The 27,718-nt window shown below is 55.4% G+C and overlaps 1 protein-coding gene and 1 long non-coding RNA gene across 2 annotated transcripts; both read left to right on the top strand.

Moving 5' to 3' along the window:
- Window positions 1-27,718, top strand: LOC137464143 (zinc finger protein 436-like). The gene is made up of 3 exons (XM_068175470.1): window positions 1-812; window positions 2,426-2,428; window positions 27,338-27,718. The coding sequence occupies exons 1-3, from the start codon at window positions 130-132 to the stop codon at window positions 27,675-27,677; spliced, it is 1,026 nt and encodes a 341-aa protein (XP_068031571.1). The 5' UTR covers window positions 1-129; the 3' UTR covers window positions 27,678-27,718.
- On the top strand, window positions 8,671-10,741 carry LOC137464157 (uncharacterized). Its single transcript, XR_010994073.1, has 4 exons — window positions 8,671-8,814; window positions 9,041-9,104; window positions 9,936-9,984; window positions 10,651-10,741. It is a non-coding gene; the product is annotated as an uncharacterized lncRNA (long non-coding RNA).

Genomic DNA, 27,718 nt, shown 5'->3' with positions numbered 1-27,718 from the left:
GAGGAAAAGCCCCGGAGATCCTGCAGGAGGAGGGGCTGCAACCCCAGCCCAAGGAGCTGCTGGGAGGAAAGAGCCCCCCTGAGCCAGGAAGGCAGCCAGAGATCCAGCCGGGGCTCGGAGTTGGTGGAGATGGCTCATGGCAGGGAGAAACCTCACAAGTGCTTGGAATGTGGGCAGGGTTTCAGCTTCAGCTCCACCCTGCTCCGGCACCAGAGGATCCACACTGGGGAACGGCCCTACGAGTGTGGGGAGTGTGGGAAGGGTTTCAGCCAGAGCTCCCACCTGATCCATCACCAGAGGATCCACACTGGGGAATGGCCGTATGAGTGCTTGGAATGTGGGCAGGGATTCAGCCACAGCTCCAAACTGATCGAGCACCAGAGGATCCACACTGGGGAACGGCCCTACGAGTGTGGGGAGTGTGGGAAGGGTTTCAGCCGGAGCTCCAACCTGATCCAGCACCAGGTGATCCACACTGGGAAACGGCCCTACGAGTGTGGGGAGTGTGGGAAGAGCTTTGGCCATAGCCATATGCTGAGAAGACACCAGCACATCCACACTGGGGAGAGGCCCTACGAGTGTCCCCAGTGTGGGAAGAGGTTTCACACCAGCTCCACTCTCCTCAAACATGAGCGGATTCACACAGATGAGAGGCCCTTCCGCTGCCCTGACTGCGGCAAGGGCTTTAACCGCAACTCCAGTCTCACCTTGCACCGGCGCATCCACACCGGGGAGAGGCCCTACGAGTGTGGGGAGTGTGGGAAGAGCTTCTCACAGAGCTCAAACTTGACCAGACACCAACGGTGGCACCAGTAAGGGAAGCCCTGAGATAGTGTAAAAATTTAACAGGCTAGAAATCCCTTTGGATTTAGGTAAAATGTTCCTCTTTGTGCTTGCAAACATAAGTAAAATATGCTGTTTAGTCTAGTAACTGGAGCACAAGCAAAACTGCCCCAGCTAAAGAGAAAGAATGCAAATTTGTATGCTAAAGAGATAAGAAAGACTCCTCCAACCTTGAAACAGACATCGCAGAGTGACCCAGGAGTTCTCTCTGTACTTTCTGACAAAAAGTGAGTACAAGTGTAACTAGCTGTAAGTGTAAGGCAAAATCAGAAGAATGAATATGCATGAACCTATTGTGAAATTCTATGAATATGTAAATTAGCTAGAGTAATAAAAAAGAATCCGGAGTTTTCAGGTACACGCATGGCCAGTGAAGGGAAAAGCCTGGCGTGCGCGCGGCGCTGAAATACGTACCAAATCTTACAAATCTATCGGAATTGTAAGGTTTTCATTTTCCACCTCAATTCACCCAGCGAGTGCCCCAAGTGAAAGAAGAGCTTCGAGTGAGGGAAGAGAGTGAGGGAAGAGCTTGCAGTGAGGGAAGAGAGTGAGGGAAGAGCTTGGAGTGAGGGAAGAGCTTGGAGTGAGGGAAGAGAGTGAGGGAAGAGCTTTGTGGGCTGCTCCAGCTCCATCCCCCATGGGAGGATCCGGGCTGGATGATCCCCAGTGACCCCCGTTGGGCAGAGCCCTGGTGCCCCCGAATGGGGAATAAAACAGAGAGGAAAACAATGGAGCTGATAAAGGGGCCGATATCTGAGGCCTGACTGAGCAGCAACTGTGGGAGACACAGACACAGTTTAAGTCTCCCTGGGCAAGAAGTGACCAAGCAACCTGTTGTGAGACTTTGTGATAAGATAATGTTCCCAGGTGCCGTGATGTCATGAAGAATGTGTAACCAATGGGAAATTGTTAGCAAACATCGAGCCCTATCTGAGCACCACACAAGTAAAACCCTGTATAAACACCTGGTACCCTCAATGAAATTGGCTTCTGGTCTAAACTCAGCTGTCCCCGTCTCTCCATCGTGGATAAGCCCTGTTGTGGGTGATCCCCGTTGGGTGGGGGGAAGGTGTTGGAGGGATTTCTTTCCCTTCTGCTTGTGCTGCTGTGTTTGGTTGGTAATAAATTCCCTCCGTGTGCCCAGGCTGGGTCTGTTGTCCCCGTGCCGGTGCTCGGGGCGGGATCTCTGCCGTTGCTTCTCTCCAGTCCCGGGCCTCTCCTCAGCCAATGAGAGAACGCGATGGACAAGAGTCAGCCAATCAGAGCGAGCGGGGCTGATGACTCACCAGTTGCCGGGCAGACCCGCAGCACCCAGTGTTCCCCACCTGGACCCCACCCTCCCTGCCCAGTCCCGGCCCCTGCGTGGGGTCCCCCCAAGTCCCTCCCCACTGCCCCCCATAACCTGGGCTGGGTTTAACTGGGAAGCTTTACAGGGAACACTGGGAGCAGGCGGGCAGGGGCAGAGAGACAGCAGGGTTGGGGGGACACACGACCCCCCCAAAATCAGCGTGGGGATGGAGCGGGGGGTCCGGGGACGGGATGCGGCTGGCGGCGGCTCAGGAGCTCTGTGTGCAGAGAAAAGGGGGTGACACCGGGCTGGTGGCCCCAGGGAAGGAGCACACAAGCTCCTAGAAGCTGAGGCCCAGTGCCAGGAAGACGAAGCCAAACTCAGAGCTCCTGATCCCTGCCAGCATCTTGCTGCGGGTGGCATCCAGTGGCATCTCTGGGGGGCCTGCAGGAGTAAGGACCCCCCAAAACCTCTCAGAGACACCCCAAGCCCCTCCAAGTACCCTCCCGGTCACTCCCATCCCACCCAGGACCCCCTGAAATCTCCCCCCAAACCCTTCCCGGTCTCCCCTAGACACACCAAAGCCTCTCCCATTCCTGTCAGGATCCCACAGCCCCCTTCCAGTTTTCCCCTACAGCCCCAGGACCCCCAAACCCTCTCCCAGTCCCTTCCCAGCCCCACCAGGACTCACACAGACCCCTCTCAGTCTCTTCCCAGCACAACCAACCTCATCCCAAGCTCTGCTTTTCCATCCCCAATCTCCTTCCAGCTCCTCCAGGCTCACTCCAATCCCTCCCAGTCACACCCAGCACCCCCAAACTCCCTCCCAGTGTCCACCAGGACCCCCAGAACCCCATCCCACCCTCCCCAGCATCCTTCAAACCCCTTCTCAGCCTTTCCACTCCCCTGAGCCCCTATCCCAGCTCAAACCAGGCTGTCTCCAACTCCCCCCCAGTTGCTCCCAGCACATCCCAGTGGCTCTCCCAGCGCCCCCAATTCCTCCCCTGTGCCCCAGTGCCAGCTCAGGGGGTGCTCCAGGCTGACGTGCTCCACTTGGCAGCTGCAGGTGAGCCCGCGCCAGGGGGGTGTTTCCAACAGCACCAGGAGCTGGTAGGTCCAGTCCTTGTTGGGGACCATGTCGGTGGCCACCACAGAGAGCTCCTGCTGGCCCTGGAACCACCTCAGCTGGGTGTGGGCAGGCTACAAATCCATCACGGAGCAGACCCGGGCTGGGAGCTCGAGGGCACCAGCGAGATGGGCACGCTTGGGGACACTGGGAGAGAGCGGGGACAGACTGGGATCAGCTGGGGGGAACTGGGAGAGAGAGGGGAGGGATGGGGTGGCCTTGGGAGGGACTGGGAATGGACTGGGGGGGCACTGGGAGGGAGGATGGAGGTCTAGGAGTGAACTGGGAATGAACTGGGAATGGACTGGGAGGGACTGGGGCGGCACTGGGAGGAACTGGGAATGGACTGGGAGGGACTGGGAGGCCGAGTCCAGTGCGGGGCACTCGGCGCTGCGGGTCTGCCTGGCAACTGATGAGTCATCAGAGACACGCGCTCTGATTGGCTGAGAGGCGGCAGCACCACGCTAGGCTGAGATGGACAGCCGGGAGGCACTGGGAGAGACTGGGATGGACTGGGAGAGCCACGGGGGTCAGTGGCAGGGACACAAGGTCTCGGGGATGGGCACAAGGAGGGCTGAGGGCTCTGGGCCGATCCCAGGGAGGATTTGAGGGGCTCCAGGGTCATTGGCAGGGCAGGGCCCGAGGGGACACGCTCTGCCCCGCGCTCACCTCGGCGCTCCGTGAGGAACGGGCTGAGATACTCGTGGTTGTACCGGCACAGCCAGTCCGCCGCAGCCCTTTTTTGCTGCATAACGTCTGCGTCGCTGTTCCAATACCTGGCTGCTGTCTCCCCATAGGGGGTGAACCCCAAAAAGTGCCCCACGTCGCAGTCGAACATCGCGTACTGCTCCCGATTGTAGATGAACCTGCTCAGGTACCTCACCTTCTCCGTGCCGTTCATGAAGTGACACTCGGACTTTCCCACGTACTGGAACACCCCTGTGTGTGCAGGACACAGGTCCGGGGGTGCCCCCCCAGCACGCCCAGAGCTCCGGGATCCATCCCGGATCCCCACTCCACACCGCCCGTGGCCCAGGGCACCCATGGATCCCTCCTGCCCGAGCTGCCACTTCCTCTTTTCCACCCTTCCCCCATTTGCCCTTCCACATCCTCTCCCCTTCTACCTCCAACCTCTTCCCCACTCACTTTTAGGATCCCATTCTCCTCTTTCCCACCCTTTTCCACCCTTTTCTAACAATCCCCAGCCCCCCCTCCCGCTCAGTTTTGGGGTCCTAACCTCCCATTTTCCCTACTTTCCCACCCTCTCCCGACCCTTCCTCACCTGCCCCCAATCCTCAGCCCCTCCCGCTCTTCCTTTCGGGGTCCCCTCCTCCTCCTGCCCCTGCAATTTCGGGCTCCCACCGCCCCCTTTTCCCCATTCTCCCCCCTGTCCCACCGCCTCCCGCCCCCCCCGCTCTCCCGAGAGCTCCGCGCCCGCAGCCGGGGGGGCTCCCAGCACCACCAGTGCCACCAGTACGGCCCCAGCTGCCGCCACTCGCCCCATGGCCAGCGCCGCCCAGGGAGCACCAGCCCCAGAGCGGCCGCGCTGCGCTGGCAGCACCAGTCCGGAGCAGCGCGGGCTCAGCAGCGCCGCGCGCTCTCATTGGCTCCGAGCACTTTTGGGCACCGATTGCCGAGGCTCTGCCGCACAACCGATGACTCCTCAACTCCTCGCGCTCCCATTGGCTGCAGCGCGTTTTGGCTGCGTTTGGATTGGCTGAGCGGTTCCGGGACGCTGCAGCCCCGGCTGGGGCTTTTCCAGGCACGGGGAGCCTTGGGGCGCTGCGCAGCTGGGAGCTCAGCTGTGCCCAGAAATGTGTGCCCGGCTGCGCGGGGTCTCAGGGGTGCCCGTGGCGAGGGGTGACGCTGGCCCCATGCCAGGCACCCCCCAGAGCCGCTCTGTCCCTGCCCCCCGCAGCCGCACAGGGACAGAAAATGGAACCGAGGGTTCCTGCCTGGGGACAAGGAGCGGGAGAGATCCCTCAGCAAATCCGGCACGGGCACAACAGACCCGGCCCGGACACAGGGAGGGAATTTATTACCAACCAAATCACACCAGGACAAGCAGAGGGGAAAGAAATCTCTCCAACACCTTCCCCACACCCAACCGGGATCACCCAGAGCGGGGTCAGCGGGGCTCTGCCCAACGGGGCTCACTGGGGATCATCCAACGTGGATCCTCCCATGGGGGATGGAGCTGGAGCAGCACACGAAGCTCTTCCTGCACTCGGGGCACTCACAGGGCCTCTCCCTGGTGTGGAAGTGCTGGTGAGTGACGATCTCTGAATTCCACCTGAAGCTCTTCTGACATTCCAAGCACTCATAGGGCCGTTCCCCAGTGTGGATCCTGTGGTGCTTGGTGAGGTCAGAGGTCCCACTGAAGCTCTCCTCACACTCCCCACACTCACAGGGCCTCTCCCCAGTGTGGGTGTTCTGGTGTTCCATCAGGGTGGAGCTCCAGCTGAAACCCTGCCCACATTCCAAGCACTTGTGGGGCTTCTCCCTGCCATGAGGCTTCTCCACCAGCTCCGAGCTCCAGACGGATCTCCGGGCCATGTTCCTGGCTCAGGGGAGCTCTTTCCTCCCCACAGCTCCCTGGGCTGGGTTTGCAGCCCCTCCTCCTGCAGGATCTCCGGGGCTTTTCCTCCTTCTCCATCCAGCCACACCCTGGGAATGACAAATCCTGCTTTGGTGAAAACCAAGGTGGGAGCACCTTGGAGTAGAGGCTCCTCACTGCCCAAGTCCATCCCTAGACCTCAGCAGGAGTATTGTGTCCATGGAAATCTCCACTATATCAAGGTTCAGCCCAAAACAACTCTCCCAGGACTTCCCGATCTCTGATCTCTCCACTTTTGGCGTTCCAGAGGTTTCCTTTCCTTGGGATGATGGGGGTCCAATGGCTCCAGGGGCTCCCCCTTCTCTGGCCTCCTGGTTAGGGATGATCCAGGGGCTTTTGGGGGTCCATGGGGTCCCTTCTGCCCTGATGCTCTACTTTGAGGTCCCAGGGGTCCCAGGGGTCCCTCCTCTCCAGGCTCCCCCCCTTTCCAGCCAGCCGGGGTTCCCCCAGCTCCAGGATCGCCCCTCTCTGCTCCCCCCACTCCGGGGGTCCCAGGAGTTGCCCCTTCTCTGCTCCCCCGGGGGTCCCCAGGACCAATGTCCTCCCCCTGGTGGCCCTGGGCAATGGCCACGTGGACTCCCAAAGATCCCCCCAAGGGGCTCAGCTTTGGGGTCCTGCAAGATCCAAACCTACACACACACACAGAGAAAAAATCCTCAGAGGGTTTATTTGGGCCTCCCAGACGATATTTGGGGCTCAATTCCACAATCTGCAAGCTCCAAACAAACCCCAATTAAAAAAAAAAACCCTCTCAGGGACCCCCCGATAGATTTGGGATGAGCTCCCCCTCCCCTCCCACATGCAGGATGAGCTAGGGGCGATGGTCCCGGGGCCAAGGGTGCTGCGGCCACAGGGGGCACTGGAACCTCCTGTTTCTCCTCCTTTTCCTGCTCTGCTCCTCGTCTTCCTGCTCCTCCTTTTCCCCTCTCCCTCCTCCTCCTCCTTCCTCAACCCACCTCCTGCCCAGTTCCTGCCTTCTCTATATTTAGAGTGGAGAACCTTGCTTGTTTTTAGAACGAGAACAAAGATCCCAGATGGAACACGGCTTGCTGGTTTTAGCCAGAAGTGTCAGTGACTAAAGGTCATGTTTGCTCTGCTTTGGTGCCGTCCTTGTTCCTCCTCAGTGTTCAGGCTGGGCTATGGGGTGTCCTTGTTTGCTGCATTTTCAGAGCTCCTCCTGGATCCTTTGGGCAACAGGCTGTGCCCTGGGAGGGCTCTTTGTGCTCCTTTGTGACACAGGAGAACCTTCCAGGCGGTTTCTGCGTGAGCTGCTGCTGTGATGTCACAGGAGCACTGCCACGTCCCCGAGGTGTTCCCGTTGCTGTGGCACACGGAGGCCTCAGTGTCCAGAGTGGCTCTGGGCACTGCTCGTTGCCGGAGGATCCTCCTGCCCGAGGCATTCTCAGCAGCCAGCCCAGCCCTGACGGGTGTCCTTCTGTGCTTGCAGGGCTACAGTCTGCAGACGTGTGCAGCGCAGCCAAAATGATCCAGCACGTGGCTGCTGCAGTTTGCACGCTGTACTCTGTGGCGTATGCGGGGTATTTTTTAACCCACTTGGCACGTAAGTCGAGGTTTTCCCTCGGTGCTGTGGCTTTGGGCTTGCTGTGTGCTTGCTGTTCTTCCTCTGGGCCTGAGCTGACTTTGTAACCAAATTGCCATGAAGACACCATTGCTTTGGGAGAGCTCCTGGCAGCAGCTGCAGCTGGAAAAGGGGGTGTCTGCAGCCAGCGGGGCGTGCACAGCATTTGCAATGAGCCCTGGGGGGTTCTGTTCCCTCAAGCGGGGAGTCGGTGGCAGCAGAGCCTGGAACTGCCTGTCCAGCCAAGAGCTGACCCAGCCCAGTATTTTGTGCTGTTCTCTTGCTGTGGGAAGGGACTGTGGCTCCTGGAGGGACGCTGTGAAAGCAAAATGCTCTCTCGGGGTTGCCTTGCTCCGGGGCATTTCCCACCACAGGCAGTTTTTTTCCTGACAGCATCTGGTTCATGTTCCCTCTCCCGTTGCAGGGCACCTCATGAGTGGATCCCGAGCAGCTCCTCCTTCGGTGAGTGGGAAAGGAACCTTTGGTGTTTGGAATTGTGCAGCAAGTTGTGAGCTCGGCATGTGGCAGCCGAGTGCCCGCCTGGGAGGCTGAAGGAAAGTTCCTGCCAGTGTCCTTGCAGCAGCAAAGGGATCCCTGGGAGTTTTCTCCTTTTCTGCTGAAGAGCTTTTGAAGAGCTGCAGGTCTGGTTTTGCAGGCAGAGCATTGCTTGCTGGCTTTAGCCATGGTGGAATATGGAATTCCCAAGAATAAGGGGCAATGTCGACTTTAGCCCATTGTTAGTTTGAACAGCTCCAAACCCAATTTCTGCTTAGTGCAGCTGGATGTGCAGCTGAGGGTAAATAAGGTGATAACTGAGACAGAACTTCCCGTCCCTCACGCTGCCGTCTGTCCACAGGGCACAAAAGCAGCACCAGCACCTCCTCCGGCTCCCTCTGCTTCCAAAGAGGAGGCCAAAGAGGAGGAAGGCAGCAGTGAGCTTCCCGCTGTTCCGGGGCACGATGGTGAACGTCCCTCACTGCCGGGAGATGACAGTGAACTTCCCGCTGCTCTGGGAGACGAGGGCGAACATCCCGCGCTGTGGGAACACAACAGCGAGGCTCCTGCGATGTGGGACAAGGACAGTGGACATCTCCTGGTGTGCGAGGAGGACAGAGGACATCCTGTGTCTTGGGAAGAGGAGGGTGAACTTCTCCCAGCATGGGAAGCGGACAGTGAACATCCTCGGGCTTCGAAAGATTATGGTGAACCTGCAGCGTTTTGGGAAGAGGACGGAGAAGCTCCCTGTGCTTGGGAAGAGGACACTGAACCTCCCTCGGCTGTGGGATCCTGGGCTGAACATTCTGACAGCAGCACAGCCCTGCAGCCAGAGGGGAGAGGGGAGTGGTGCCTGATGCAGCTGAGTACGTCTGCTCTGTTGCTGTGTGCCAGAGCAGGGTGCTGTGTGTGTGTCTCGGCATCAGCTGCACCCAGTGCTGCTCTGCAGCTGAATGTGCCAGGGTCATTTCTTGTCCTTCCCCAGCTGAGACCAAGGGGCTGACGGCCCCAGGGAGGGGGGCTGCATTCTGGCTCTGCTGCAAGGGGGGGTCTCACTCTGGGAGGGAGCGTCTTCCACATGGTTTCTTTCAGGGAACACCGTGAGCCTGGCGGAGCCTGCCGAGAAATACCTGGAAGTGGAGCAGATTGGCCAAGGGTAAGTGCCCGGCATTTACTTCTGCACAAGCAGGCCCAGGTGTTGTGCTGGTGCAGGATCAAGCGAGAAATCAGGAGAGCTCCAAACACCTCCAGACACGGGGGTACCATCCTGCTGTCCCTCAGTCCTGATCAGAATTGATACCTGTGCTCAGAAGGCACCGTCAAAGGCCCCTGAGGCTGGCAGTGTCCTGCCTGCAGCAAGGAGCAGGACCTGGAAGATCCTCTGTCCCTGGAATTGGATTGCCTAAAAGAGCCACTCACCATCTGGTGACTGTCAGAAAACAGTTCTCAAGGAGATTTCTTTCAAATATTTTGCTTCAAAAAATATCCTCGGGTCAGGATTAACAACCTAATGGTTTAGAAACAGAAACCAGAGCTGAACTAATAAGTGCTCTATTCTAGCACAGGTAGTAGAGCCCATACATTCAGTAACAGACACAGAGCTGATGCACTCTGGGGGAAAATGCATCACCTGCCTGATGGCAGGGCCCTTGTGGATCCTGCAGGTCTTAGGCAGGAAATGGGAAAGGATGGAATGCATTCTTTTCCAGTTCTTTAGACACCCGTTGCTCACTTCAGGTTTTGAACTAAAGCAGTGCAGCGTGGACATTTGGGATTTGCTCCAGCCCAATTCCTTGGTGTCGGGTCTCAGTTTTCTCTGGCACACCTTGCATGGCAGAGGGCTGGTGGCTGCTGCGCTGTTGTTGGAAGGGTCGATGCCCCCAGGTGTTTGTGAACGCTGCAGGCAGCAGAGATCTCCTGTCTGGGCTGGCTTTCACTGCCAGGGCCTAAAGCGCTGTTTCTTTCTTCTCTGCTGTTTTGTCTCCAGGGCTTTTGGAACCGTTTCTAAAGGACTCGACAGGGCCACTGGAGGAGAGGTCAGTGTCAACACGCCCAGCACATCTGGCAGCTCTCCAGGGCTCTCCCCTCTGCTGGGAGCTGTGGCTGCAGCTTTGGGGGCCAGCAGAGCTTTCCTGCACAGGCTGCTCCTCTGCAGGCAGAGCCGTGTCAGCCTGCAGAGCACAGCTGGGACAGACTTGGTCCTTCTGAAGTGCCCAAAGGAATGCAAGGAGGGCAATGGATGTGTGTGTTTGCTTTGTTGTGCAACCCCAACCAGAGCAGTTGCATCTGAAATCATGACCCAATCCCATAGAACTGCTAAAGGGTTCCCATCTGTTTTGCTCTGTTTGCACAGAACCAGAATTACCCCCTGCTTGCAAAATGTGTTTGAACAATAATGAGAGTGTTGAGGCCATTTGAGAAGACTGTAGGTGCAGAGAATGTGGTTAGAGCTTGGAGGCTGACAGCTGAGGGGCCATTTCTGCAGAGCCTGCAAGGCCAAATGTCTCTGGCCATGTGTCCTGTAAGCAGCCCCCAGCGAGCAGAGCAATGGGCTGTGGGAATGGCACTTGCTGAGCTCTGGTGTCCCATCCCAAGGCAGTTGGGCACAGCCCGGCTCCGTCGCTCCAAAAAGACTCGCTCAGTGTTTGCTGCGGCCTCCTGCCACAGACTCCTCCAGTGAAAGGTCTGCAATGTCCCTTCAGGTGGCCATAAAGAAAATGAGTCTGAGAGGGCAGAACAGGGAACGAGCTGTGAATGAGCTCCTGCTCCTGAAGGACAAGAAGAACCCCAACATTGTCAGCTCCTTGGACAGGTGAGTGCTCCAGGCCTTATCCCGTGCCCGGGCCCTGCCTTAACCTTTCCTGCCATCCGTAGTCTGTAGCCTGTTTTGAAAATGCCTGACCCAGCAGATTCTTCCCAAAACAGCAGCCTGGCAGTTCGCTCCCTCCATGTGCTTTTGTTGCTTTGGTTTGGTTTTTCCTTCAAGCTGACCCTGTTTTCTGTGTCTTACAACAAGTGCTGGTCAACCACAGGAGAAAGTATTTCCCTTGGCTTCTTCTTCCCAGCCCTTTCCCATTGCTGCAGATGCCAGGAAGACCAGGTTCTTGTTCCCAGAAATGCCTCGTTTGCCCATTTGTCACTGGCCTTGCCTGTTTCTGAAGGGACTTCCTGAATGGTTTTCTGACCCCTTTTGTCCCAAGTGCTGCCCGGCCTCCTCCCCTGGATAACCCTGGGAGCTGTGTTGCCTTGTTCTGCAGGGAAGGGTGGAACTGATGAGTTCAGAAGCTGAACCAGCTGGGGGCCAGTGTTGTGGTTCCACATTGATCTGGGCCTTTGCTAAACTGCATTTTTCACCTGCTTGCCATCTCAGGCTTCTCCCTTCTCACAGGGGTCTCCTCCTTTAGACTGTGCAGATCCCAAGGGCTGTGCAGCCTGGCAGGAATGTCTCTCCATCGGATTCTGTCCTCATTGACAAGTGACCTGGCAACAAAACTCCACTCCAGGCTTTTCCATGGGGGAATTGAGCACTGCACATTGGTCTCCATGCCACTGCTTTCCTCTTCCAGCTTCCTTGTGGATGGAGATCTCTGGCTGGTGATGGAATACATGGATGGAGGAACTTTGCAGGACGTTGTCAGACAGACACGCATGGCTGAAGGAGAGATGGCAGCTGTCAGTCGGGAGGTGAGGGATCCTGCCTGTGACTGCCATGCCTTGGACACGATGGTCCTTCCCAGCAGGGTGTGAGAGCAGGAGTGGCTCCATGCTCAGGGCTTTGTTTCTCTGTTGTTTTTATGAGCTGGAGAAGAAAGAGCCCCTGCAGTGAACGGCCTGCCAGCAGCACTGCACTTCTCCTCTGTTCTTGTTCTCTTTCCTGCTGTTGTGGCACTCTCTGTCTGTTTTGGATTTGATGTGCTGTTCTCAGCTTTGCCTTGAACCGTTTGCCTGGAGCTTGTCTGCACTGCACTCCTGGCCTGTCACAGCAAAGTCGCTGCTGGCAGAATTCTAAACTGTCCTTTCTTGTGTGATATATTCCGGCCATTGGTTTTTACCCTCGTATTTCTTGTTCTCTCTCAGTGTCTGCAGGGCCTGCATTTCCTCCATTCGAACCGGGTGATCCACAGAGATCTGAAGAGCTCCAACATCCTTCTGGGAATGGACGGCTCTGTCAAGCTGGGTGGGTGTTCCTGGCCAGGCACGGCGCTCCCGGGGTGCGGCTGTGGAGTCTTCCCAGTGACGGCCAGAGCCCCACAAGGGCTGCTGGGGGCACTGCCCGGCCCCTGCTGCCAGCTGAGAGCGGCTGCCCCTGCAGAGAGCTCAGGAGAGGAGCAGGCTGTCAGGGGTGCCTTTGCTCTGGGAATGGTCCTCCCAGAGGGGACAGGAGTTGGAATCTAAAGCTCCAAGTGAATCAGTAAAAGCAACTGCACGAAAGCTGAGGGTTTCTTTAAGGGTCCAGTTCAGTTCCATCTTTCCTTGGCTGCAGCCTTGACAATTTTTCCAGCTGAATTCACTGCTGCATTCTCAGACTGAGAGCGGGGAGTCTTTGTGCTTGGTTTCCTCATTCCAGCTGCCTTTGACAGTGTTTGTTTCTGTCCTCAGCTGATTTTGGCCTCAGCGCTCAGCTCAGCCCTGAGCAGGACCAGCGCAGCTCCATGGTGGGCACTGCTCACTGGATGGCCCCAGAAGTTGTCACCAGTTCTCCTTACGGCCCCAAGGTGGACATCTGGTCCTTTGGAATTGTGACCATCGAGATGGTGGAAGGAGAACCTCCTTACTTCAGGGAAACGAGGGCCATGGTAAGAGGCCAATTCTCCCGTGGTTGCAGAGGCCTGTGAGCACAGGGTGACCCTGCACTGGGAGCAGCAGCTGGAGGTTTCTGCACATGGGGAAGGAAATTCCCAGAGGACTGGAGCCTCAACACAGACACATATTCTGCAGTCTCCAGACACAATTTGCTTTGGGATTTACGTTGTTTCAGTTCTTCTGGCTGTGAGGATGACCTGAAAATGTGAAGCAAGTGCACCAGCTCTTTACAATGGCTGTGGCAGCACCAGGGTTTGGGTTTTTTGGTTGGCATAGAAAAATGAGCTGTGAGCAGCATCTCTGCCAGGGAGGAAAGTGCCCCTGGAGCTGGGGCTGGGAAGCCGGGGTCGATGTGAGCACTTGTGGGTGGGAAGGAAGCTGGCAGAGCGCTGAGTTTGCTTTTCCTGCAGGCTCGCGCTCTGATCCGGCAGAACGGGACCCCGCAGCTGCAGGAGCCCAGGCGCCTGTCGGCTCTGCTGCGGGACTTCCTCGAGTGCAGCCTGGAGCCGGACGAGGAGCGGCGCTGGTCTGCCCAGGAGCTGCTGCAGGTGAATGCCAAGCGGCTGCAGGGGAAGCAGCAGCGCCAGGGAGGGGTTTTCTTGTGGGGCCCCCTCCGATGGTCTCCGGTCTCGCTGCTTTCCACACGCAAAGCAAGCAGAATCCTCGCCTGGTTTGGCTTGGCAGGGGCCTTTCGAGGTCATCTGCACCTGGGCCCCACAGCGAGCAGGGCCATCTTCAAGCAGCTCAGGTGGCTCAGAGCCCTGCCTGACCTGAGCTTGGATGTTCCCAGGGAGGAGGCACCTCCCACATCTCTGGGCACCTTCTGTCAGTGCTTCTCCACTCTCCTGCTAAAAAAATTCTGCCTTAGATCTCATCTGAGCCTGCTTCCCCCTCCTGAGTTTCAGACCATTTCCCTTTGTCCTGTTGCAACAGAGCCTGTGAGGAAGTTGACTCTGGAAAGTAACGGTTCATTTCTTTCTTTTTTCTCCTTTGGGCAGCACCCATTTTTATCATCAGCCAAGCCTCTCTCCAGCCTGACCCCTCTGATCACCGCAGCAAAGCAACTGAGGCAGCAGCAGAGGAGCTGAAGCACTGGAGGACAGATTTTAGTTACAGTAGTTAGTTAGGACAACTAGTTAGTTATGGTAGTTAGTAGTGCTAGTTAGTTGTGGTAGTTAGCAGTGCTAGTTGGTTAAGGTAGTTATGACAGCCTGTTTGTTACGGTTCTTATGACAGCCTATTTGTTATGGCAGTTTTTTGAATAAAAACTCTCTTAAACCTCAACTCCCTTGACGTGTCCCTTCCTTCTCCCTGTGTGACTCAGCTGCCCGGAGCAATGTGAGGGGAGAGCGGGCCCAGCCTCGCCCAGAGCTGAGCCCCAGCAGAGCCCTGGCAGAGCCCAGAGCAGCCTCGGCATCTGCAGAGTCAGCCTGGAAGGAGGCGCTTGGAGCCTTCTCGGCTGCACCCGACTCTTGGTTACAAACTGTGGGTGGTGGAAAATGCCACCGGCTCTGCAAGAGGGCAGAAGGGGCCCGGGGAAGGCCCAAGTGCTCCATGCAAGGGAAAAACCTGCCCTGGGTTTGTTATAAAGAACTATGTAGTTGGTGGCTTTTGCTATTATGTCTTGACTTCTGCAACTTATTCCTTATCACAACATGAAAGATGAGCTGATTTTGATACACTACAGTTTGTAATCACTTTTAACTGCTTTTGCTGTCGTACAATTTGTCGGCTCTTTGTGGCCAGTGCCCTGGCCCCTGTGTCGCTCAAATCCTCAGAACATCATTCATGGATGATATTTTAGTTTGTGGACAGTGTGAAAAACATACATTATAGTTTTGGCTTTTGCAACGTATTGAAGTGGATGCTACGTGTTGTGCGTTGGAATGTTAACTTTTGCAGAAGTAGCTGCAGTTGTGAAATAATAACTAATGCTTTTATTTTTGTAGCTAACTGACAAGAATAACTCAGAGATATTTGTGAAACAGCTAATGTTGATTTAAAGTACTTGTGGAAGTAGCTAAAACCGTCTGCATGGCCAGATAACATTTAAGGAACGGGTGTGATGAGGACCCCTGCCGCTGACCCTTCGACTGTCAATAACTGTCGCCTGCTGATGTGGAAACCCAGGGCACTGGGAATATTTCTCTGTCTGCTCTGGGGTGTCCTGACCCCCAGGTGAGCACTGACTTTGATCCTCGCTCATCGAGAAAACTTCCAAAGCCTCAAGGTAAACTAGAAACCACAAAAGTGTGAAAGAGATTGTAGAGATTGTAGAGAGTAGTGGAGTATGTCACATGGGTGAGACATTTAGGTTTTAGGATTTTTAGTATGTTATAGATGGGTTCAAGATGGAGGATATAGGGTGTCGTCTTGAGTTCCCTTCTTCCTTCTTCTTCCTCTTTCTTCTTGCCTTTAGCTGGTATCTTGTAATTGGGTAGAAAAATCCACATGAAAAATCCGGGTCTTTAGGGCTCAGTTATTGGGTTAGAAAGGAAAATAATTTAGGTGTCCCTACTTAATTGGGTAGCGTAGTTTTTGATTAGACTCAAAATGCCTTGTAACAAGAGATTGTTGGCCATTTTTGTGCTGTTTTTCCCGCACGCAGAGTCTGGTGCAGACAGTGTGCTGAAGTTTTGATAAGGTAACAATAAACAGAAGCTGAAGACCAAAGAAGTCCAATGTGTCTCTCCTTCCTGACACAGAACTGCTCCAGGACGGTCTCCCCTGCCAGGGGAGCCCCCAGAGAGTTGCCCAACTTGGGGCCTGCAGACTCAGCTGAAACCAGGGATTAGGGGGCTGTTGTGAGGAAGTGACACACAACCCTCAGAACAACAATCCACGATTCCTGCACGTACTCTAGAAAGGCGGCTTGTGGGTCAAACCAACTTCAAGAGTTCCTGGAACAAGTAAACGAGTTCAAAGAAATCTTTCAATGTGTATAATCTTTATCAATATGTTTTTGAACAATAAAATGGAAAAAATAGATAAGAAGAGTTGCTATGGCTAACCAGTGTGCCTCTGGCCATCGCCAAGCACCAAGAGCTGTTATTGATTTGTCTCTATTTATGCCTTCTTAAAATTTTAAAAATTCTAAAGCATGAGGCTCATTCCTCACCAAACCCAAGGTACTCACCCCTTGCTTTCTTGCAAGCCATTGCCAATCCTCAATTTCATCTGGGTGGAGGAGAATGACGCTGCAGTGAAAACAAGGAAAAGGAAGATGCACTGCTGTGGAGGCCCAGGAGCCTACCATCAGAATCTCAGTCTCAGCTGCGGAGGACTGGTCCCAAACAAGAAGAGATTTCAAGGTTATGGGGAGAAGCTTGCTTCTCCCATAGATCTTTGCAGGCACATGCTGATTTCTGTAAAGTTATGTTACCCCATTGGCCCGTTGGCCTAATTACCCCAGTTCAACCCCTGTCACCTATTTTGGTTAGTCCCTAGAATGTTCTCCTCTCTCTGTCCCTCCACTGGCCCAAGTTTACTGCATTTCCCTGCCTCTGTTTCCCTATTAGCTGACCCGACCCTTAACCCCTCCTTTGCACCATTTTCCCCCATATCCATTGGACCCTGACCCTCAGCTCCACCCTCACTACCCCATATAAAAACCCCCTGTGCCCTCAGCTTGCAGCCTGTCTTTGTCCCTGGAGCCTGTTCAGCTCTGTGCCCTGTTCCTGTTCCAATAAACCAGTTTGCTGGAGATCCTACAAAGACCCATCCTGCCTACTTTGTCAGCTTTATAAAGTCGCCGTGAGCTTTGGGCTCATCAGTGCCGGACGCTCCAAGGGCCTTGGTAGTGCCAGGATGCTACAGACTGGGACAGCCAGGCAGGTGAGGAGGAAGTCACTGCCCCTTTGCCCCTCTCTCCTGCTCCATCTCCCAGCCCAGCATCGCCCCTGGCTGCAGGACAACCTCGCTGCTGACGCCGTCCTGCCAGGGATGGATTGAGGGGATCTCCTTCCCCTTCCCCCTGGCACAGAGGCAAATCCCAGCTTCTTCTCTGCCCTGCTTCCTCTCCTCATTCTCTCCTTCATCCATCTACGTCTTTTCCCATTTCCTTCCTCCCTCGTTCCTTCTTCTTCCTTCCTCTCCTGCCTTTTCCTATTCCCTTCTCCATGTCCCTAACTCTCCTTGTCCTTCCTGCCCCAGTCACTGAGCTGCGGACAGAGACCAGGGAGAACAAATCCCTGCCACAGAACCTCGTGGAAAAGACCATTTGGACCGGCTCCACGGTGCAGGAATGCAACGGGGAGGAAAAGCCCCAGAGATCCCACACGAGGAGGGGCTGCAAACCCAGCCCGGGGAGCTGTGAGGATGGAAAACCCTCCCTGTGCCGGGAAGGGTGTGGGGAATGTGAGAAGAGCTTCAGGCAGAGCTCAGCCTATTCCTGGTGCCTCCTAAAACGGCGGTGCTGGATGCAGAGATCCATAGGGCTGCAGAGATTCCCCTGCAGATCCATGGGGATGCAGAGGTCTCCCTGCATATCCATGGGTGTAATATATAATTTAAAATAAATTCGTGCTCAGGACTAAAAAAAATACAGTATCTTGTAAAAATAGAATCAAGTGACAGGAAAAACAATATATACAAGATTAATTCCTGTCTCAAAGGATGGTTACTCTGAAGGATTATTCCATCTAGAAGATAGGCATTGAACTGATAAGATGAATATTCTTAGCCAGAACAAAAAATTCGAGAGGATTGCCATCTAACGAGACTTCAGCAGAGTATTCCGGGAAAAACTCTGCACAAGAAAAGAACATGCATTAATATGTGGAAAGGGGCAAGACCAATGAGAGGGAACAGGAAGAGCCCTCAGGAATCCTACTACGTCTGAAAGCAATAAAAATAAAACCCTGTGGAATCAGTACCTTGTGAATTGCCAGAGGTACGGGGCTGTATATCCTGAAACCAGCTCCGATCGCCTGGTTCGGCGCTGTTTTACTTGTGGCTTTTCCAATTTTTATTTGACTTGATTTAATAAATTCCTCTAATTATTAAATTGACTGATTCATTGATAACAATGGGGCTGCAGGGATCCCCCTGCAGATCCATGGGGATGCAGAGATCCCCCTGCAGCCCCTGGAGGAGCCAGGCTGGAGCACGGGGATGCCTGAGAGGAGGCTGTGACCCCGTGGACAGAGGGGCCCCCGCTGGAGCAGCCTGTCCTGGAAGGACTGACCCCGTGGCACAGTGACCCACGCTGCAGCACTTGGAGGGGGGCTGTGCCCCAGGGGATGGACTCCGGTTGGAGAAGTTCCTGGAGAAGTCTCCGGTGGGAGAGACCGCAGGCTGCAGCAGGGGAACGACTCCTGTCCCTGGGCAGAGGGAGAAGCCACGGGGGATGAACTGAGCACGGCCCCATTCCCTGTCTCCTGCACTGCCGGGGGAGGAGGTGCAGCTGGAAGGAGGGAGGCGTGGAGAAAGCTGTATTCAAGGCTCTTCGTTGACTTCTCATGATCCTGTTCTTGTCAGAACACAGAATGTCCCTTGGACACTCTTGGATGTTCCGGGCCCAGGTCAGAAGCATTTGAGACCCTGGCATGCAGCTGGAAACTCCTGTGGCTTTGAATCTGACCCATGGAACAATTTACCAATCTTGCAGGAAGAACAAGAAATCACACAAATTTAGATATTATTGTAGAAGTAGTCACAAAGTGAAAGGCAGAACTTCTGAGTGCTGTACAGGGGGGGTTTAGGCCTTGTACAGAGGGGTCTGAGTTTTGTACATGGGGATCAGAAGTTCTAAGATGAAGGGACTTGGGCGTGCCCTGTCCTCCTTCTTTCTCCTTCCTAACCTCCATGATCATGGTGATGTTGGCACTCACAGATTGGTTTAGAGTAGAAAGTCACCATTCAATATAGGTGATAGGCATTGGGGTAAAACCACAAACATTCAACACGTCATGGATGATATAAAAGATGGCACCAGCCCCCTGGGAGTCAGTGTGTGCCTTTGTCTGACCTGCTGAACGGACCGCAGCAGCTCAGGAAGAAAATCTTTTAGATAACACACAAAAACTACCTTGAGACAGGAGGACTGAAGACTATTGAGTCTTTCTTTGAAGGCACAGGCTGGAGAAGAGACTTTTCCATCTTTCAGGGTCACCCCAATCTGGGGGTGAGCCCTGACACACAGTTTGTAACCAAGAGTCGGGTGCAGCCGAGAAGGCTCCAAGCGCCTTCTTCCAGGCTGACTCTGCAGATGCCGAGGCTGCTCTGGGCTCTGCCAGGGCTCTGCTGGGGCTCAGCTCTGGGCGAGGCTGGGCCCGCTCTCCCCTCATATTGCTCCGGGCAGCTGAGTCACACAGGGAGAAGGAAGGGACACGTCAAGGGAGTTGAGGTTTAAGAGAGTTTTTATTCAAAAAACTGCCATACCAAACAGGCTGTCATAAGAGCCGTAACAAACAGGCAGTCCTAACTACCTTAACCAACTAGCACCACTAACTACCATAACTAACTGGCACTGCTAACTACCATAACTAACTAGTTGTCCTAACTAACTACTGTAACTAAACGCTGTCCTCCAGTGCATCATCTCCTCCGCTGCTGCCTCAGTTGCTTTGCTGCGGTGATCAGAGGGGTCAGGCTGGAGAGAGGCTTGGCTGATGATAAAAATGGGTGCTGCCCAAAGGAGAAAAAAGAAAGAAATGAACCGTTGCTTTCCAGAGTCAACTTCCTCACAGGCTCTGTTGCAACAGGACAAAGGGAAATGGTCTGAAACTCAGGAGAGGGAAGCAGGCTCAGATGAGATCTGAGGCAGAATTTTTTTAATAGGAGAGTGGGGAAGCACTGACAGAAGGTGCCCAGAGAAGTGGGAGGTGCCTCCTCCCTGGGAACATCCAAGCTCAGGTCAGGCAGGGCTCTGAGCCACCTGAGCTGCTTGAAGATGGCCCTGCTCGCTGTGGGGCCCCAGGTGCAGATGACCTCGAAAGGCCCCTGCCAAGCCAAACCAGGTGAGGATTCTGCTTGCTTTGCGTGTGGAAAGCAGCGAGACCGGAGACCATCGGAGGGGGCCCCACAAGAAAACCCCTCCCTGGCGCTGCTGCTTCCCCTGCAGCCTCTTGGCATTCACCTGCAGCAGCTCCTGGGCAGACCAGCGCCGCTCCTCGTCCGGCTCCAGGCTGCACTCGAGGAAGTCCCGCAGCAGAGCCGACAGGCGCCTGGGCTCCTGCAGCTGCGGGGTCCCGTTCTGCCAGATCAGAGCGCGAGCCTGCAGGAAAAGCAAACTCAGCGCTCTGCCAGCTTCCTTCCCACCCACAAGTGCTCACATCGACCCCGGCTTCCCAGCCCCAGCTCCAGGGGCACTTTCCTCCCTGGCAGAGATGCTGCTCACAGCTCATTTTTCTATGCCAACCAAAAAACCCAAACCCTGGTGCTGCCACAGCCATTGTAAAGAGCTGGTGCACTTGCTTCACATTTTCAGGTCATCCTCACAGCCAGAAGAACTGAAACAACGTAAATCCCAAAGCAAATTGTGTCTGGAGACTGCAGAATATGTGTCTGTGTTGAGGCTCCAGTCCTCTGGGAATTCCCTTCCCCATGTGCAGAAACCTCCAGCTGCTGCTCCCAGTGCAGGCTCACCCTGTGCTCACAGGCCTCTGCAACCACGGGAGAATTGGCCTCTTACCATGGCCCTCGTTTCCTTGAAGTAAGGAGGTTCTCCTTCCACCATCTCGATGGTCACAATTCCAAAGGACCAGATGTCCACCTTGGGGCCGTAAGGAGAACTGGTGACAACTTCTGGGGCCATCCAGTGAGCAGTGCCCACCATGGAGCTGCGCTGGTCCTGCTCAGGGCTGAGCTGAGCACTGAGGCCAAAATCAGCTGAGGACAGAAACAAACACTGTCAAAGGCAGCTGGAATGAGGAAACCAAGCACAAAGACTCCCCGCTCTCCGTCTCAGAATGCAGCAGTGAAGTCAGCTGGAAAAGTCCTCAGGGCTGTAGCCAAGGAAAGATGGAACTGAACTGGACCCTTAAAGAAACCCTCAGCTTTCATGCAGTTGCTGTTACTGATTCCCTTGCAGCTTTAGATTCCAACTCCTGCCCCTCTGGGAGGGCCATTGCCAGAGCAAAGGCACCCCTGACAGCCTGCTCCTCTCCTGAGCTCTCTGCAGGGGCAGCCGCTCTCAGCTGGCAGCAGGGGCCGGGCAGTGCCCCCAGCAGCCCTTGTGGGGCTCTGGCCGTCACTGGGAAGCAGCCCCACAGCCGCACCCCGAGAGCGCCGTGCCTGGCCAGGAACACCCACCCAGCTTGACAGAGCCGTCCATGCCCAGAAGGATGTTGGAGCTCTTCAGATCTCTGTGGATCACCCGGTTCGAATGGAGGAAATGCAGGCCCTGCAGACACTGAGAGAGAACAAGAAATACGAGGGTAAAAACCAATGGCCGGAATATATCACACAAGAAAGGACAGTTTAGAATTCTGCCAGCAGCGACTTTGCTGTGACAGGCCAGGAGTGCAGTGCAGACAAGCTCCAGGCAAACGGTTCAAGGCGAAGCTGAGAACAGCACATCAAATCCAAAACAGACAGAGAGTGCCACAACAGCAGGAAAGAGAGCAAGAACAGAGTAGAAGTGCAGTGCTGCTGGCAGGCCGTTCACTGCAGGGGCTCTTTCTTCTCCAGCTCATAAAAACAACAGAGAAACAAAGCCCTGAGCATGGAGCCACTCCTGCTCTCACGCCCTGCTGGGAAGGACCATCGTGTCTAAGGCATGGCAGTCACAGGCAGGATCCCTCACCTCCCGACTGACAGCTGCCATCTCTCCTTCAGCCATGCGTGTCTGTCTGACAACGTCCTGCAAAGTTCCTCCATCCATGTATTCCATCACCAGCCAGAGATCTCCATCGACAAGGAAGCTGGAAGAAGAAAGCAGTGGCATGGAGACCAATGTGCAGTGCTCAATTCCCCCATGGAAAAGCCTGGAGTGGAGTTTTGTTGCCAGGTCACTTGTCAATGAGGACAGAATCCAATGGAGAGACATTCCTGCCAGGCTGCACAGCCCTTGGGATCTGCACAGTCTAAAGGAGGAGACCCCTGTGAGAAAGGAGAGGCCTGAGATGGCAAGCAGGTGAAAAATGCAGTTTAGCAAAGGCCCAGATCAATGTGGAACCACAACACTGGCCCCCAGCTGGTTCAGCTTCTGAACTCAGCAGTTCCACCCTTCCCTGCAGAACAAGGCAACACAGCTCCCAGGGTTATCCAGGGGAGGAGGCCGGGCAGCACTTGGGACAAAAGGGGTCAGAAAACCTTTCAGAAAGTCCCTTCAGAAACAGGCAAGGCCAGTGACAAATGGGCAAATGAGGCATTTCTGGGAACAAGAACCTGGTCTTCCTGGCATCTGCAGCAATGGGAAAGGGCTGGGAAGAAGAAGCCAAGGGAAATAATTTCTGCTGTGGTTTACCAGCACTTGTTGTAAGACACAGAAAACAGGGTCAACTTGAAGGGAAAACCAAACCAAAGCAACAAAAGCACACGGAGGGAGCGAACTGCCAGGCTGTTGTTTTGGGAAGATACGGCTGGGTCAGGCATTTTCAAATCAGGCTACAGACTACGGATGCCAGGAAAGGTTAAGGCAGGGCCCGGGCACGGGATAAGGCCTGAGGCACTCACCTGTCCAAAGAGCTGACAATGTTGGGGTTCTTCTTGTTCTTCAGGAGCAGGAGCTCATTCACAGCTCGTTCCCTGTTCTGCCCTCTCAGACTCATTTTCTTTATGGCCACCTGAAGGGACATTGCAGACCTTTAACTGGAGGAGTCTGTGGCAGGAGGCCGCAGCAAACACGGAGCGAGTCTTTTTGGGGCAACGGAGCCGGGCTGTGCCCAACTGCCTTGGGATGGGACACCAGAGCTCAGCAAGTGCCATTCCCACAGCCCATTGCTCTGCTCGCTGGGGGCTGCTTACAGGACACATGGCCAGAGACATTTGGCCTTGCAGGCTCTGCAGAAATGGCCCCTCAGCTGTCAGCCTCCAAGCTCTAACCACATTCTCTGCACCTACAGTCTTCTCAAATGGCCTCAACACTCTCATTATTGTTCAAACACATTTTGCAAGCAGGGGGTAATTCTGGTTCTGTGCAAACAGAGCAAAACAGCCGGGAACCCTTTAGCAGTTCTATGGGATTGGGTCATGATTTCAGATGCAACTGCTCTGGCTGGGGTTGCACAACAAAGCAAACACACACATCCATTGCCCTCCTTGCATTCCTTTGGGCACTTCAGAAGGACCAAGTCTGTCCCAGCTGTGCTCTGCAGGCTGACACGGCTCTGCCTGCAGAGGAGCAGCCTGTGCAGGAAAGCTCTGCTGGCCCCCAAAGCTGCAGCCACAGCTCCCAGCAGAGGGGAGAGCCCTGGAGAGCTGCCAGACGTGCTGGGCGTGTTGACACTGACCTCTCCTCCAGTGGCCCTGTCGAGTCCTTTAGAAACGGTTCCAAAAGCCCTGGAGACAAAACAGCAGAGAAGAAAGAAGGAGTGCTTTAGGCCCTGGCAGTGAAAGCCAGCCCAGACAGGAGATCTCTGCTGCCTGCAGCGTTCACAAGCACCTGGGGGCATCGACCCTTCCAACAACAGCGCAGCAGCCACCAGCCCTCTGCCATGCAAGGTGTGCCAGAGAAAACTGAGACCCAACACCAAGGAATTGGGCTGGAGCAAATCCCAAATGTCCACGCTGCACTGCTTTAGTTCAAAACCTGAAGTGAGCAATGGGTGTCTAAAGAACTGGAAAAGAATGCATTCCATCCTTTCCCATTTCCTGCCTAAGACCTGCAGGATCCACAAGGGCCCTGCCATCAGGCAGGTGATGCATTTTCCCCCAGAGTGCATCAGCTCTGTGTCTGTTACTGAATGTATGGGCTCTACTACCTGTGCTAGAATAGAGCACTTATTAGTTCAGCTCTGGTTTCTGTTTCTAAACCATTAGGTTGATAATCCTGACCGGAGGATATTTTTTGAAGCAAAATATTTGAAAGAAATCTCCTTGAGAACTGTTTTCTGACAGTCACCAGATGGTGAGTGGCTCTTTTAGGCAATCCAGTTCCAGGGACAGAGGATCTTCCAGGTCCTGCTCCTTGCTGCAGGCAGGACACTGCCAGCCTCAGGGGCCTTTGACGGTGCCTTCTGAGCACAGGTATCAATTCTGATCAGGACTGAGGGACAGCAGGATGGCGCCCCAGTGTCTGGAGGTGTTTGGAGCTCTCCTGACTTCTCACTTGATCCTGCACCAGCACAACACCTGGGCCTGCTTGTGCAGAAGTAACTGCCGTGCACTTACCCTTGGCCAATCTGCTCCACTTCCAGGTATTTCTCGGCAGGCTCCGCCAGGCTCACGGTGTTCCCTGAAAGAAACCACGTGGAAGACGCTCCCTCCCAGAGTGAGACCCCGCCTTGCAGCGGGGTCAGAATGCAGCCCCCCTCCCTGGGGCCGTCAGCCCCTTGGTCTCAGCTGGGGAAGGACAAGAAATGACCCTGGCACATTCAGCTGCAGAGCAGCACTGGGTGCAGCTGATGCCGAGACACACACACAGCACCCTGCTCTGGCACACAGCAACAGAGCAGACGTACTCAGCTGCATCAGGCACCACTCCCCTCTCCCCTCTGGCTGCAGGGCTGTGCTGCTGTCAGAATGTTCAGCCCAGGATCCCACAGCCGAGGGAGGTTCAGTGTCCTCTTCCCAAGCACAGGGAGCTTCTCCGTCCTCTTCCCAAAACGCTGCAGGTTCGCCATCATCTCTCCAAGCCAGGGGACGTTCACTGTCTGCTTCCCATGCTGGAAGAAGTTCAACCTCCTCTTCCCAAGCCACAGCATATCCTCTGTCTTCGTCCCCCGCCGGGAGATGTCCACTGTCCTTGTCCCACACCGCAGGAGCCTCGCCGTTGTGTTCCCACAGCGCGGGATGTTCGCCCTCGTCTCCCAGAGCAGCGGGAAGTTCACTGTCATCTCCCGGAACTGAGGGACGTTGACCATCGTCCCCCGGAACAGCGGGAAGCTCACTGCTGCCTTCCTCCTCTTTGGCCTCCTCTTTGGAAGCAGAGGGAGCCAGAGGAGGTGCTGGTGCCGCTTTTGTGCCCTGTGGACAGACGGCAGCGTGAGGGACGGGAAGTTCTGTCTCAGTTATCACCTTATTTACCCTCAGCTGCACATCCAGCTGCACTAAGCAGAAATTGGGTTCAGAGCTGTTCAAACTAACAATGGGCTAAAGTCCACATTGCCCCTTATTCTTGGGAATTCCATATTCCACCATGGCTAGAGCCAGCAAGCAATGCTCTGCCTGCAAAACCAGACCTGCAGCTCTTCAAAAGCTCTTCAGCAGAAAAGGAGAAAACTCCCAGGGATCCCTTTGCTGCTGCAAGGACACTGGCAGGAACTTTCCTTCAGCCTCCCAGGCGGGCACTCGGCTGCCACATGCCGAGCTCACAACTTGCTGCACAATTCCAAACACCAAAGGTTCCTTTCCCACTCACCGAAGGAGGAGCTGCTCGGGATCCACTCATGAGGTGCCCTGCAACGGGAGAGGGAACATGAACCAGATGCTGTCAGGAAAAAAACTGCCTGTGGTGGGAAATGCCCCAGAGCAAGGCAACCCCGAGAGAGCATTTTGCTTTCACAGCGTCCCTCCAGGAGCCACAGTCCCTTCCCACAGCAAGAGAACAGCACAAAATACTGGGCTGGGTCAGCTCTTGGCTGGACAGGCAGTTCCAGGCTCTGCTGCCACCGACTCCCCGCTTGAGGGAACAGAACCCCCCAGGGCTCATTGCAAATGCTGTGCACGCCCCGCTGGCTGCAGACACCCCCTTTTCCAGCTGCAGCTGCTGCCAGGAGCTCTCCCAAAGCAATGGTGTCTTCATGGCAATTTGGTTACAAAGTCAGCTCAGGCCCAGAGGAAGAACAGCAAGCACACAGCAAGCCCAAAGCCACAGCACCGAGGGAAAACCTCGACTTACGTGCCAAGTGGGTTAAAAAATACCCCGCATACGCCACAGAGTACAGCGTGCAAACTGCAGCAGCCACGTGCTGGATCATTTTGGCTGCGCTGCACACGTCTGCAGACTGTAGCCCTGCAAGCACAGAAGGACACCCGTCAGGGCTGGGCTGGCTGCTGAGAATGCCTCGGGCAGGAGGATCCTCCGGCAACGAGCAGTGCCCAGAGCCACTCTGGACACTGAGGCCTCCGTGTGCCACAGCAACGGGAACACCTCGGGGACATGGCAGTGCTCCTGTGACATCACAGCAGCAGCTCACGCAGAAACCGCCTGGAAGGTTCTCCTGTGTCACAAAGGAGCACAAAGAGCCCTCCCAGGGCACAGCCTGTTGCCCAAAGGATCCAGGAGGAGCTCTGAAAATGCAGCAAACAAGGACACCCCATAGCCCAGCCTGAACACTGAGGAGGAACAAGGACGGCACCAAAGCAGAGCAAACATGACCTTTAGTCACTGACACTTCTGGCTAAAACCAGCAAGCTGTGTTCCCTCTGGGATCTTTGTTCTCGTTCTAAAAACAAGCAAGGTTCTCCACTCTAAATATAGAGAAGGCAGGAACTGGGCAGGTGGTGGGATGAGGAAGGAGGAGGAGGAGGGAGAGAGGAAAAGGAGGAGCAGGAAGAGGAGGAGCAGGAGCAGGAAAAGGAGGAGAAACAGGAGGTTCCAGTGCCCCCTGTGGCCCCAGCACCCTTGGCCCCGGGACCATCGCCCCCAGCTCATCCTGCATGTGGGAGGGAAGGGAGAGCTCGTCCCAAATCTATCGGGGGGTCCCTGAGAGGGTTTTTTATTGGGGTGTGTTTGGAGCTTGCACATTGTGGAATGGAGCCCCAAATATCATCTGGGAGGCCCAAATAAACCCTGGGAGGTTTTTTCTCTGTGTGTGTGTGTAGGTTTGGATCTTGCAGGACCCCAGAGCTGAGCCCCTTGGGGGGATCTTTGGGAGTCCACATGGCCATTGCCCAGGGCCACCAGGGGGAGGACATTGTCCTGGGGACCCCCTGGGACCCCCCAGAGTGGGGAGAGCAGAGAGGGATGATCCTGGAGCTGGGGGACCCCCGGCTGGCTGGAAAGGGGGGGAGCCTGGAGAGGAGGGACCCCTGAGACCCCTGGGACCTCAAAGTAGATCGTCAGGGCAGAAGGGACTGCATGGATCCCCAAAACCCCCTGGATCATCCCTAAGCAGGAGGCCGGAGAAGGGGGAGCCCCTGGAGCCATTGGACCCCCATCATCCCAAGGAAAGGAAACCTCTGGAATGCCAAAAGTGGAGAGATCAGAGATCAGGAACTACTGGGAGAGTTGTTTTGGGCTGAACCATGATATAGTGGAGATTTCCATGAACACAAGACTCCTGCTGAGTTCTAGGGATGGATTTGGGCAGTGAGGAGCCTCTACTCCAAGGTGCTCCTACCTTGGTTTTCCCCAAAGCAGGATTTGTCATTCCCAGGGTGTGGCTGGATGGAGAAGGATGAAAAGCCCTGGAGATCCTGCAGGAGGAGGGGCTACAAACCCAGCCCAGGAAGCTGCAGGAAAGAAAGAGCTCCCCTGAGCCAGGAACGTGGCCAGAGATCCAGCTGGAGCTCGGAGCTGGTGGAGAAGCCTCATGGCAGGGAGAAGCCCCACAAGTGCTTGGAATATGGGCAGGGTTTCAGCTGGAGCTCCACCCTGATGGAACACCAGAACATCCACACTGGGGAGAGGCCCTGTGAGGGTGGGGAGTGTGGGGAGAGCTTCAGTGGGACCTCTGACCTCACCAAGCACCACAGGATCCACACTGGGGAACGGCCCTATGAGTGCTTGGAATGTCAGAAGAGCTTCAGGTGGAATTCAGAGATCGTCACTCACCAGCACTCCCACACCAGGGAGAGGCCCTGTGAGTGCCCCAAGTGCAGGAAGAGCTTCGTGCGCTGCTCCAGCTCCATCCCCCATGGGAGGATCCACGTTGGATGATCCCCAGTGAGCCCCGTTGGGCAGAGCCTCGGTGACCCCGT

Source organism: Anomalospiza imberbis, chromosome 37 (genome assembly GCF_031753505.1).
Source record: "Anomalospiza imberbis isolate Cuckoo-Finch-1a 21T00152 chromosome 37, ASM3175350v1, whole genome shotgun sequence".
In the NCBI taxonomy this organism is placed as follows: Eukaryota; Metazoa; Chordata; class Aves; order Passeriformes; family Viduidae; genus Anomalospiza; species Anomalospiza imberbis.
Note: the sequence above shows the minus strand (reverse complement) of the source record. Positions and strands in the feature narration are given on the sequence as shown.

What these genes read in the sequence shown, in the direction of transcription:
- LOC137464143 (XM_068175470.1), top strand. Translation starts at nt 130, where the DNA reads ATGGCTCATGGCAGGGAGAAACCTCACAAGTGCTTGGAATGTGGGCAG.